Source organism: Pistacia vera, unplaced genomic scaffold, assembly GCF_008641045.1.
Source record: "Pistacia vera cultivar Batoury unplaced genomic scaffold, PisVer_v2 Contig118, whole genome shotgun sequence".
Lineage (NCBI taxonomy): Eukaryota > Viridiplantae > Streptophyta > Magnoliopsida > Sapindales > Anacardiaceae > Pistacia > Pistacia vera.
The window spans coordinates 1,315,518-1,328,149 of NW_022195226.1; the positions used below are offsets into that span (position 1 = coordinate 1,315,518).

At 34.8% G+C, this 12,632-nt stretch overlaps 1 protein-coding gene across 1 annotated transcript; it reads left to right on the forward strand.

Moving 5' to 3' along the window:
• The first annotated feature begins 3,187 nt into the window (after positions 1 to 3,187).
• On the forward strand, positions 3,188 to 11,844 carry LOC116109790 (DEAD-box ATP-dependent RNA helicase 13). Its single transcript, XM_031396018.1, has 15 exons — positions 3,188 to 3,436; positions 3,724 to 3,975; positions 4,436 to 4,620; positions 4,701 to 4,895; positions 5,810 to 5,986; positions 6,093 to 6,481; positions 7,040 to 7,220; positions 7,866 to 7,988; positions 8,093 to 8,209; positions 8,429 to 8,533; positions 9,169 to 9,309; positions 9,422 to 9,487; positions 10,098 to 10,256; positions 11,016 to 11,097; positions 11,234 to 11,844. The coding sequence occupies exons 1-15, from the start codon at positions 3,253 to 3,255 to the stop codon at positions 11,287 to 11,289; spliced, it is 2,412 nt and encodes an 803-aa protein (XP_031251878.1). The 5' UTR covers positions 3,188 to 3,252; the 3' UTR covers positions 11,290 to 11,844.
• The last annotated feature ends 788 nt before the right edge of the window (positions 11,845 to 12,632 follow it).

Sequence of the window (12,632 nt, forward strand, 5' to 3'; positions counted from 1 at the left end):
AGCACATCCCCACAAGTAATTAGGGATTTGAGATTGGAATTTTAAAGCCCTGGCCATGGCAAGAATGTGCCTATGCTTGCATTCTACCACTCCATTTTGCTGTGGAGTGTAGACACAAATGCTTTGGTGTATAATCCCTAAGCTAAACAACAATTCACAACACTGATTATTGAAAAATTCTGTGCCATTGTCAGTTCTAACATATTGAGGAGTGTGATGATACTAATTCTGAACCATTTACAAAAATTCTTCAAAGTCTGGAATACATCAGACTTGAACTGCAGTAAAAATATCCATGTGGTCCTAGTGAAATCATCTACCACAGTGAGAAAGAATCGTGCATTACCTTGAGTGGCAACCTTGTAAGGGACCCAAACATCCAAATGTAGCAGTTCAAATGCGTGAGAAGTGGTTGTGTTACTGGTAGGAAAAGATAACCTGGTATGTTTGGCTAAAGGACAAGTTTCACAATAGAACTTGTAATGATTATTAAAAGTATGATGTAAATCCTGCAAGATTGATAAGGGAGCATGTCCTAATCTCCTATGGAAAAGAACAACATCCTTATTTTGAGACAATGTGTTTATTGAAGAATCAATAGCTACATTGAGAGATTTGCAATATGTTTCTTTATTACAATCAGAAACTTTGATTCCCAAATGTGTACTTAAGGCTGAAACAAAACCAGGAAAAAAGGAGTTGATTTTTTAGATTGGCATGAAGTGATATAGCCCCTGGTATTGCTTACCAATCCCCTTCAGTCTGCCACTCCAAAGATCCTAGATCACACAAAAATCCGAATAAAAAGTGACAGAACACTGACCATCAGAGGCTAACTTAGAAATTGATAGCAGATTGTACTTAAAATCTGGTATGTATAGAACATTATCCAGTGACAAATTTTCTTGTAGGCTGACAGTACCTATATGTTGAATTGATGCTTTTGTTCCATTTGGGAGACTAACATAACTAGGTGTAAATGATTTATTACCAACAGATGATTTAAAATTTCAGACACTATGAGTCATATGATCAGTGGCTCCCGAGTCAAGAATCCAATCATCAATAACACCACAATTTGAATATAGGGAAACAATATTGCCTGCCACGTTAGCTGATGGTGTTCCCAAGTTCTCCTTGCCCAGTAACTGAATCAATTGAGCATACTGCTTTGGAGTTAAAACATTGCCTAAGCTAACTCCTTTGTTGCTGTCGGTTGTTGATTTAGTTTGTGAAGCTGATTCTTGACTTGAGTGAACTTGATTGGCTTTAGCTTTTGATCCTGACTTATTCTTGGTAAACTGAAAATCTATCGGATATCCATGCAATTTGTAACAATTATCCTTCTTGTGTCCTGCTATGTGGCAGTAATCACATTCAGCATAGGGCTTTTTTCCTTTATGTTTTGAACTTTGAGTCTGATTTCTCTGATTCCCTTGTGAGTAAAGAGCCATAGTAACTTCAGTGTTCTGATTAAATCCAGTCAAGACCTTTTGGCTTTCATCTTGACTTACAATTGAATAAGCCTGTTTGAAAGAAGGTAGGGGAATCATTAATAGGATTTGACTTCACACCAATGCATATGTGTCATTAAGTCCTATAAGGAACTGTAGAAGTTTTTGTTGGTTAAGATGTGCCAAATATGCTTTAGTTGATTCACTGTCAGGTGGTGGCAAACTCACCAATGAGCTGAGTTCATCCCATAGAGTTTTCAGTTTGTTGTAATATACTGCAACCGAGTGAGTTCCTTGCACCATGTTAACTATCTCTCTGTGGATACCAAAGACTCTTGTGCCATTGACCTTGTGGTATTGTTCTTAAAGATCTTGCCAGACCTATCGCGCACTGCTAGAGTATACAATACTGTTGAATATTTCCTTTGAAATTGTGTTAACGATCCAAGCTAACACCAAGGAATTACAACGTTCATGCAAAGATTGATTGAAACTTGCCTTCTCACAAGATCCATCAACAAACCCTAATTTGTTTTTTGCTCTTAAAGAAACAATCATCACACGGCTCCAAATTCCATAATTTTCCATTCTCGTAAGTTGCTCTGAAACAAGAACTGAATCAGGTGTATCTGATAGATGTATGTAGAGAGGTGAACTCGAGTCAGTAACATTCGACATTCTGAGATGAATTTATTTAAGCTTTGTGCAGGAATTCAGCTGAATTAACAACAGATTTCAACTAACAGCTGAATGAAATTACTCTGATTTCAGAGAGATGAAGAAGAAAAAGGAAAACAGAGTTAGTTCTAGAGTCGATTCTAACTTGAATCTTTAATTGAAGCTACTAATTTTGCGGTTGAAAAACACTGCTTTGATACCATGAATAAATTGCATTTGAGAGAAGAAATTTTTTTATTCAACTTAAGGGATTCGTTTACAAGCAGAGAAGCTTATATATATACAAGTAACCATAGTTAGTCAACCACAATTAATTAACCATAACAACTAATTAACAACTAACTAACCGATTAATTAGCTAACTAAACTAATTAACTGATTATACTAATAATCCAATAATATTTCTTTCTAAACTACACTTTATGTTGAACCAAACCCAAATTTATTGACATCAACTTAAACATTTATATGAATATTGCAGAGGCATGCAAAAGTCTCCTAACTAGCTATTAATAGAGCCTTTGTTCTTCCTGCATTAAGGCTTCTACAGACAGTAGTAACGTGTGCATCTTCAATCCACACGGTGAGTAGCCATAAAATTACCACAAATGTCACCAATTGTGAGACAACAACCAGTCCAACAATTATAGATCGTTTTCCCTTTGTGATATCTATCAAACTTGAGACGAATTGAACAGTGCGGGGCTCAAGGTAACTTGGTAAAAAGTTAAAAAATAAACAGTTAAATTAAAAAATGGATTTTGGTAAAATTAAGCCTTTTCCTTAAAAAACAATTAAAATGAAACTCATAAATATATAAAATCAAGACCAATGAAGCGAGGTCGTGGATAATTCTTCAAATGTAGAGGGAGTCCAGGGTAATTTTTTATACTTTTGGAAGTGTGATAGAAACTGAAACCCCAGGGACGGTGGGGACAATAGCCCAAAAAAATAAATATGATAAAATTTGGGGTTTTTCGTAATTACGTATGAAAATAAACTTTTTAAAATTTACACAAAATTTGGTGCGTAACCTAAATAAATGTCTTCAAATGTTGCTGCCGTTTTGAGTTTAAGCTAAAGCCTCTCTCCATAAATCTTCACCGCCGGTTCTCTGCCCATGGCCGCCAATTCGCCGCCACTCTCTTCCGAGTCTACAACGAAGAAAAAAGCGAACAAGATAAAACGAACTCAACACCACCAAGAACTGGAAAAATTCGACTCGCTCAAATGGAACCCCTCTCTCTCAGCCGACGACCCCGACCCTTTCTCTTTCCTCGTCGGCTCCTCTGAACTTGATGGAGGTCAAATAGCACCTTTACTTTCTTTTCCTTTCTTTTATTTTTCTTAGCTTACTTGTTGCTCAGGCTGAGACACATCATGAGTTAAGCATGCTCTTACTTATTAAATAACACATTTTTATTTTATTTTATTTTTTGGTTAGTTGTTGTTGAGACTTAAAATATCCATGTTTGTGCTAAGGTTCAAACTTAAACTTCTCGCAACATGTTAACTAAGTGTAGCATTGGGGTTTACAGAGATAAATAATGAAGAATGATTTAATTTATATATATATATATTGTAAATTCAGGATTTCTTTCGCTTGAAGAGATTGATGAAGCTGATTATATGTTACAAATTCCCAAGTCCGAGAAGGGAAAGCCAGAGAAAAAATTGAAGTTGAAGAAACAGAAGCAAAAAGATACTGATGAGGATTTGGATGGTGTGGTTGAAGATGGAATTGGACACATAGTGGAGGAAGAGAAGAATGAGAAGAAGAAGCAGAAGAAGAAGAAGAAAAAGAAGGGAAAGAAAGCGAAGAAAACTGAGGAATCTGTGAATGGTTAGTGCTTTATGTGTATTAAATTTATTGTTGTAGTGTAATGTACTCTTGTAATACTGGGGTCAGTATAAAGGGCAGTGCCGTGCATTTTCGTTATTAAACGTTGCTTTGTACTAGTTGCTATCAACGCCTTTTAGTCATCTGAGTATTTTCTATATTTGATATTAATTCTTTGATGTGATCTGGTAATTTATGGTTTTCTAACTCTGAAATAAACTTAATATTGATAAGTTTAATGGTACGTGTTATGATTAGGTAATCAAACAACTTTCTTGGAGTAAACTTGATTTGATAAAATTTGGTCGGTACATGTTTATGGTTTCTGTTTTTCCCACTTCAATGTTTTACTTATTTTTGATGCCTGAATACAGTATGTTTCTTAAAGTTATTAATGTTTACATGTTTAGAATTTGCTTGTGACTAGAGGTGTTTGTTGCAAATTTTGTGACTGTGATTGTAGTGAGCAATGGCCAGTATAATGTAGAAGAAGAGTTAGTTGATGAAACTGAAGTTCCCCCTGAATATAGTGCATGGATTGAGTTGAGACTTCATCCTCTGCTTATGAAATCAATATACAGGCTTGGATTCAAAGAACCAACACCAGTTCAGAAAGCTTGTATTCCTGCCGCATCTCATCAAGGCAAGGTTAGTTTTAGTTATTTTATAAAGGCGATGTGTGGTTGATGATGTAATACAGTTTGATGCTCATGCTATTTACATGACAGGATGTGATAGGTGCTGCTGAAACAGGGTCTGGGAAAACACTTGCTTTTGGTTTGCCCATTATTCAACGCCTCTTGGAAGAACGAGAAAAAGCTGCTAAGATGCTTGAAGAGAAGGGAGAGGAAGCAGAAAAATATGCTCCAAAAGGCCTTTTAAGGGCTCTTATCCTCACCCCTACAAGGGAGCTTGCACTTCAGGTACTCATAGTCACTTTATCAGTTGCATTAGTACGAGTTGATATTATGATTTGTGAAGTGTTTGGTGCAAATGTTAATTGATTGAGTTGTTCTTGTACAACCTAAATTTAAAGGGTCTCAGGATTAGCCCTTGTTATTAGTTTCCAGTGAAAGTACATTGCAAATATACGATGGTTCCAAATTTGAGTTTTCATCTACACTGGGGTTTGTCTGATTTCCCCATTGTAAGATGGTTTTCTTTAGATGTGGTAAGTATACAGATTTTTTTACTAATACATAGGCACTTTTCTTTTCTACAAGATCAGCTTTGAGTTTTCTTAGCATTTCAATTAGAAATGATCTTCATAGTCTATGTTGTGCATGAAAAATTGTCTATAGTCTTCTAGCTATTTTTGACTGAGGTTTGGTGAACATAGACGGCTGTCTCCTGCAACCTTTGCCAATGTTTGGTAGAAATCTTGACAATTCACCAGTAGTTGCTGCTCTCTCTGACGATAGTTTACCTATTGCCAGCAGTGGGTAGGGTATTGTTTGGCTATTGATGGTAATTGACAACAGCTCTGACTGACCAACTACGGTTGTCAACCATGAGGGGATGACCTTGGTGGGTCGCTGCAAGTGGCAAGTCCAACTGGTGGCTGCAAAAGGGTAGAACTAATGACAGAAAATGACTTGCAATGAAATCTTTAAAAGCATAAACCATTTTGTGATTCTACCAACAGAAAAAATCATTTGTTTAATTTAGTTCTAATTTTTTAAATTGATCAGGAAATTTTTCTAGTTGCTAACCAACATAAGCCTAATGACATGGGCTGGTTACTTTTGGACAGAATTGGTTCAAATTTGGTTTGTAGGTTTTATCAGTTTTAGTTTTGTTACTTGATTTATTTCTCCATTTGTGGGTGCTTTTTCAGGTCACTGATCATTTGAAGGAAGTAGCTAAAGGTATTAATGTTAGAGTTGTTCCTATTGTTGGTGGGATGTCAACAGAAAAGCAAGAAAGACTTTTGAAAGCAAGGCCTGAAGTTATCGTTGGAACTCCAGGGAGGTTGTGGGAGTTTATGTCAGGAGGAGAACCACATCTTGTTGAGGTTAGTTGTTGTATATTATGAGTTAATTGTGTTGTGTCACCTCTTTTCTCCTTGAAATTTTCAATGATTAAACATTAGGATTTAACTAAAAATTTTGCTTTTGCAGTTACATACTCTGTCTTTCTTTGTGCTGGATGAGGCTGATCGAATGATTGAAAATGGACATTTTCGAGAGTTGCAGTCAATAATTGATATGCTTCCTATGACCAGTGGCTCTGTTGAAGGACAAGCTCAACAAACACAAAATTGCATGACAGTTTCCAGCTTGCAGAGAAAGAAAAGACAAACACTTGTTTTTTCTGCAACTATAGCACTATCTGCTGATTTTCGTAAGAAGCTAAAGCATGGTTCAATAAAATCAAAGCAATCATCGATTGATGGGTTAAACTCTATAGAAGCTCTTTCTGAGCGAGCAGGAATGAGACCTAATGTTGCCATTGTCGATTTGACAAACGCATCGATATTGGCTAATAAGCTTGAGGAATCATTTATCGAGTAAGCACTTTTCAGCTGGCATTTAGCATTGGAACCTTTTCTTGCAAAATGCTTAGCCACTTCCAATCTTATCATAGTAGCTTGATGTTTTGAAGCTGGAGTTTTTATTTTTGATTAGTTTGATATGCTCTCCCTACATCCCCCAGGCAAATGCCTTGATTGTCCAATTGTTCATTTTAGCTTAGAATTTTTTTTTTCTCTTCTTGACCAAGATTGTTAACCAAAAATATGCTTTCATATTTGAGGCATACTCTCTTTGCTTCACCCTCAAAGTAGCAACATTATTTTTCAATTCTTCTTCCACACCAACATTTTGCAATATGTCTTCGAAGTCTTAGCTCATTGGTTATGGCATCATCAGTTGCCTTTTGCATTGAAGGATACCCTTTATTTTTTGTTATTTTTTATAAACCCTTTATTCTTTGTTATTTTTTATAAACATACGATAAATTTAGATTTCTACCATTATCAATTTTCATTCTTTGTGTAATATCTCCCACTCTTTCGAGTGTAATGACTTCTCTGATACAAATGATGCTTAATCATGATTGATTGCAGATGCAAGGAAGAAGATAAAGATGCATACTTGTATTATATTCTGAGTGTTCATGGACAAGGACGCACAATTGTCTTTTGTACATCAATTGCAGCTTTGCGTCATATTTCTTCCATCTTGCGGATTCTTGGCGTCACTGTTTGGACACTTCATGCTCAAATGCAGCAGCGAGCTCGCCTGAAGGTATGCTTTTGAATGTGGCAATTTTGTGTTTATATCTTGGGATGCTGCTGTGTTGTGATGTTGCCTTCTTTCTAGCTGTTGGTTGTGGCTTCCCTGAGCTGTCTCTGACATGGAAATTAATCACTGAATCTGTGAGCCTTGAGCTTGGTCTGTGTTGTCAAAGAAATTATCTCACATTGACATCACATAATACACTCAACTGCCAATCTAGAATACCATAAACAAAAAGCCAGACAGTTTCTTGGAAGAGTTGATTCTTTCCCTCTACTTTAGATATCTTTATGTAGATGATTTTTATGAAGTTACACCGAGAAAAGTTTCTCAGCACAAGAAATTGCCTTCGCCAGGATGCACATCCAATGAGAATTGCACAATTCACAATGTACTGTATCTGTTCTCTCTGAAGGAATCCCTTGTATTTTTTTGGTCTGCTTATCAGTCACCTCACCATTGAGTTATATTCAATTATTTGCTGTAATAATGAGTACAATTTTTTTTCCCAAATGGCATTTTTGTGAACGATGCTGGTTAGGAGAATTCATTATAGCTTCATTGAATTAGTTATGTCATTATCTACTTTTGTGGTTATACAATATTTTTTTTGTTTCTTTAACACCTTCTCCGTGCCTCTAATTTTCACTGCAGGCAATTGATCGTTTCCGTGCAAACGAGCATGGTATACTTGTTGCTACTGATGTTGCAGCAAGAGGACTTGATATTCCTGGTGTTCGAACTGTTGTTCACTATCAACTTCCACATTCAGCTGAAGTAATTCAAATTTGAGATACTCTACAGCAGTTTTTTTTTTTTATTTTTTTTATTTTAAGATGGTTACATTTTTTTTAATTTATTATATGTATTTGTGGTGTCAGGTCTATGTTCATAGAAGTGGACGAACTGCTCGAGCTTCTGCTGATGGGTGCAGTATTGCTATAATTACACCAAATGATACATCAAAATTTGTCTCCTTGTGCAAGTCATTTTCTAAGGTTGATCTCACAAAGAAGCTTTTGATTTCCTTTTGAATTTAATTGCATGATGGACTTAACATTTTACTTAACGTAATATTGGAATACTGAATTGAGGGCATTAGGGAAGTAGGCAATACCATCTAATTTGAACGAATTAACTATATTCTTCCTATTTACCTTTCTTACATTAATTTGCTTTAAATGGTTAACTCACACGCATTACTGTTCTGTACACAGGAAAGTTTTCAGCGATTTCCTCTTGAGAACTCATACATGAAAGAGGTCATGAAAAGATTGTCCCTTGCACGTCAAATAGATAAAATCTTGCGAAAGGACTCCCAGGTATATATCTTTATTGTGCCTGGAGACATTGTTATTTTCTTATGATGTATGCATTTGAATTCTTACCATCTAGTAAAGCAGTGGAGTATTGGCAAAGGCCTGTAAATATGCAATTTCTTTTGTTTGACCTTGAATTGCTGAAAGTTTGTGGAGTTATTAAATTTAGGAAATTTATATGGCCTGATTTATTTTTGGTTAGGTTTAGGATATGTAGTAATGGGCCATGTGTTAGTCACTGTATTAGTGATCTAGTGATATTAGGCAACACGTCCGTTGTCTCATAGTACTCAATAACTATTTAATGTGTTTATCTCTACATCTTTTCACAAATTCCTTTCTTTTTTACTTGGATTGTTGGTTTTCATCTAAGTTTGACATTTTTCTTTGTCTTTTTATTTCTTTATTTCCTTATTTTTTAATGCATTTAGCAGCTAATTATTAAGTGTAATATACCAGTTTCCAATGTTAGTCTACTGAATTTATCGTAGAATGGTTGCATTGACGCTTGTAACTCTGAAAATATCATATTTCTGTCTAACCGTTGATCTTCTTCATTAGTAGTCACAGTTGATTTAATACATTTCCAGCTCTGTTGCATTCATTCTAGTCTTAAATTTTTATTTTCTTTTTTTCAGGAAAAGGCAAATAAAAGCTGGCTTGAACGAAATGCTGAAGCCATAGAATTAGTCGTGGAGAATTATGACAGTGAGGACGAAAGAGTGAAAAGCCATAAGCAAAAGAAAACAACCTCTATGCAGTTAAAAAAATTGCAACAGGTTTTCTCTTGATACTCTTATTGGTTGTTGAAACTCTAATTTGCTTTTAACAGTTGAGATGTTTATATGATCTGATATATAAATGTTTTTCTCTCTGAATTTTTATCTGCAGGAACTCAATACGATGCTTTCACATCCATTGCAGCCAAAGACATTTTCGCGTAATTATTTGGCTGGGGTAAATATTTGTCATCTTTTTTTTTTTTTTTCAAATACCTTTGATACTCTGTGTGAATGTGGTGATTCTTGCTAAGAACTGTTTTTTTCATGAATTTGTCACTTCTAAATAGATTTATTTGATAAACGTTATTCCATTGAGTTAACTGATCTGAAAATAGGAGTCAGGATGGGAGAGTATGAGATCAATGAGGAACTTTTTAAAGCTTTGATCGTATATTTTAGGTATCTGTATATGTTTGCAGGCTTTTCTTCTTTAATATGGACGGATGTGTATTTTATATAAGCTTGTAAATACATATGATTACATGAATTACAAAATGAGCCTGCTGTATAATGTTGCAATGAATGAAGTTCCTTTTTGTCCTGTTTATAGCAAGTTCTTATGCTGTGGAAATATGAGATTAGTAATTACTCCAGTTTTTTTAAATTTTACTGTTATGTTCTTTCTCTTTGGAGGTTATTACACTTTGGAATTGCTAAACTCATTTGGGGTTTTATTCAAGATCTTTATTGGCACAAGGAGCCCCATTTTCTTGACAAGTTACCTATTTTTATGAATCAACTCAAATCCTTAAATATAGAAAATTTAACCTTTCATATTCACCCAGGCTGGTGTTTCACCTCTCCTGCAACATCAGTTGGAAGAAATAGCTAAACAGAAGTTGCCTGAGAGCAGCGGTTCAGGAGAGAACAAAAGACGGAAGTTGGTGGTCATTGGTCAAGATTGTGTGGAACCGCTTGAGGCACTCCGAAGTGCTGGTCATGAGGTACTAAATTTATCTCTCTGTTTTTTTTTTTTTTTTTTTTTCCTGTTTAGGAGGTTTGGGTGATGTCAAATGGTGCCTTAACTTTCTGTTTAGAGAGCTAGCAATTTTTTTAAACGTGGAATTACTGTTTCTGAGCTGAACGTCAGATTAGTGGAAGTTTTCTGAAACCATCTTCCAGTTTCAAGTATATTNCACCTCTCCTGCAACATCAGTTGGAAGAAATAGCTAAACAGAAGTTGCCTGAGAGCAGCGGTTCAGGAGAGAACAAAAGACGGAAGTTGGTGGTCATTGGTCAAGATTGTGTGGAACCGCTTGAGGCACTCCGAAGTGCTGGTCATGAGGTACTAAATTTATCTCTCTGTTTTTTTTTTTTTTTTTTTTTCCTGTTTAGGAGGTTTGGGTGATGTCAAATGGTGCCTTAACTTTCTGTTTAGAGAGCTAGCAATTTTTTTAAACGTGGAATTACTGTTTCTGAGCTGAACATCAGATTAGAGGAAGTTTTCTGAAACCATCTTCCAGTTTCAAGTATATTACAGATTATGTACTTCTTCCCCTAGAATTTTAAATATCTTTATTATGAAAACCGCTCATGAATGATTCACTCGTGAGAAATATATCTTGTCTCCTGTTTATCTGTTGCTTCTCATGTAGGATATGCATGCCTGACCAAGGAAGATTGAACGTCTCATTTCAGTTTGTAATCTTTTTCTCATCTTGAAGTTTTCCCACTAAACATTCTCTTTCTCCCCTCAACACCAGGTGCGGATGGATGTAAAAGGAGTGGCAGAAAAGAGGAGAAATCTGGAGAACTTGAGGAGAAGAAGAAAAGAGGAGAAGAAACGTATGCATCATTCTTTTTTTTTTTCTTTTTCTTTTTTATTTCCTTTTCCCCTTCTCATCTATCCTTTTCAATAAAAAAATTCTCTCCTATTTCCTTTCACAGAGAGAACTAACTTCTTTTGTTTTTCCCCTTGCAGGTTTTCGTGATCAACGGAGAAAGCAGAGGAAACAACTAAAAGGAAATGCTGACTAAAATATCTTCTCAAAGTTGTTTTATGCAATGTCCATTTTGACATGTTCGTAGCTGGAGGGTTTCAAAGCTCTTACCCTTGAGAAAAGAAAATTCCAAACTTGACCATAGCATTTATACGGTGCGTGTATACGATATGAGTCACTGTTTTAGAAGTATGGCTCACGAATGTGTAAAGAACTTGTTTTTATAATTTTGGGAGATCCAATTAGTCTACATAGAAAACTGAAAATGTCTCAAATTCAAAATCATAAGCCGCTTAAACTAATTAATTGTCAATTCTAGTTGTCCATAAATGTGAAAACACAAAGGAAGATGGATGCCATTTTTCCACCGAAATTTCTTTCATGTTAGGTGGTGTGAATATTGGTTTTCTATTTGTGAAAATGTGACATCAATTGTGTGTGAATGTGGAGGAATTACGAGAGTTGACATTGAATTGGTTGATTTTCTCATAAATGAGTATGACTTTGTCTATAGGTTTAGTGCCGGATGGTATATGTCATGCCTGGATCTGGTGAATATTGTATTTGTTTTTATCATTTTAATAGATTAAGATAAAAGTGTTGAATTTGGGATTTCTTTCCAATTTACTTACTCTTGTTTCAATTATAACAGTGACTTCTTCACGTAAAATTGAAATTGATAACCAACCCTTGGGTTGCTCGAGCCGTTAATGGGATTTTTGAGTATATTATTTAAGAAGTCTTGAGTTGAGTAGTTCTTATCTAATGATAGTTTTAGGATTCTGAAAGATTAGTTGAGGTATGCGTAAACTGATACGAGCATGTCGATTATAAAACTGAAATTGATATTTAACTTTGGTCCATTTTAAATACCATTAAAGTATACGGTCTTATTAGCTTAAGTCAATTTATCAATAATACATTTACATTTGAGTATTATTTTTTTTTTAAATAAAATGGGATTATTTAATCAAACTTGTATTTACAAATTAATTAATTATTTTGACTCATTCTTCTGTTGTCATCATGTGTCAGGTATTGTAATAATGAATAAGTCAATACTTATTATTATATAGTTTTGGGGAATATTTAGATTATTTTAAGTTTTCAAATTTATCATTAAGATAATAACTTTCTTGATTTTAAAGGACCTTCAAATTCAAAGTTGAAATTTGTATCATGATTCATGGATACCCTTTTTCTCAACTTTGTTATATTGTATATGTGATAGATGAGTGAAATGGAAACTTTGATCATATGAGAGAGTATATGTGGAATGGTAACTTTGGTTTTATAAAAAATATTGAGTGATGCGAAAAACATATCAAAAAAAAAAAAAAAAAAAAAAAGGTATATGTGATCAAGTTTTTAAATTTTGAT

Coding starts and splice junctions, on each gene's coding strand:
- LOC116109790 (XM_031396018.1), top strand. CDS start 3,253: ATGGCCGCCAATTCGCCGCCACTCTCTTCCGAGTCTACAACGAAGAAA. Junction 8,210..8,428: donor TGTGCAAGTCATTTTCTAAG/GTTGATCTCACA, acceptor TTCTGTACACAG/GAAAGTTTTCAGCGATTTCC. Junction 9,310..9,421: donor AGTTAAAAAAATTGCAACAG/GTTTTCTCTTGA, acceptor TTTTATCTGCAG/GAACTCAATACGATGCTTTC.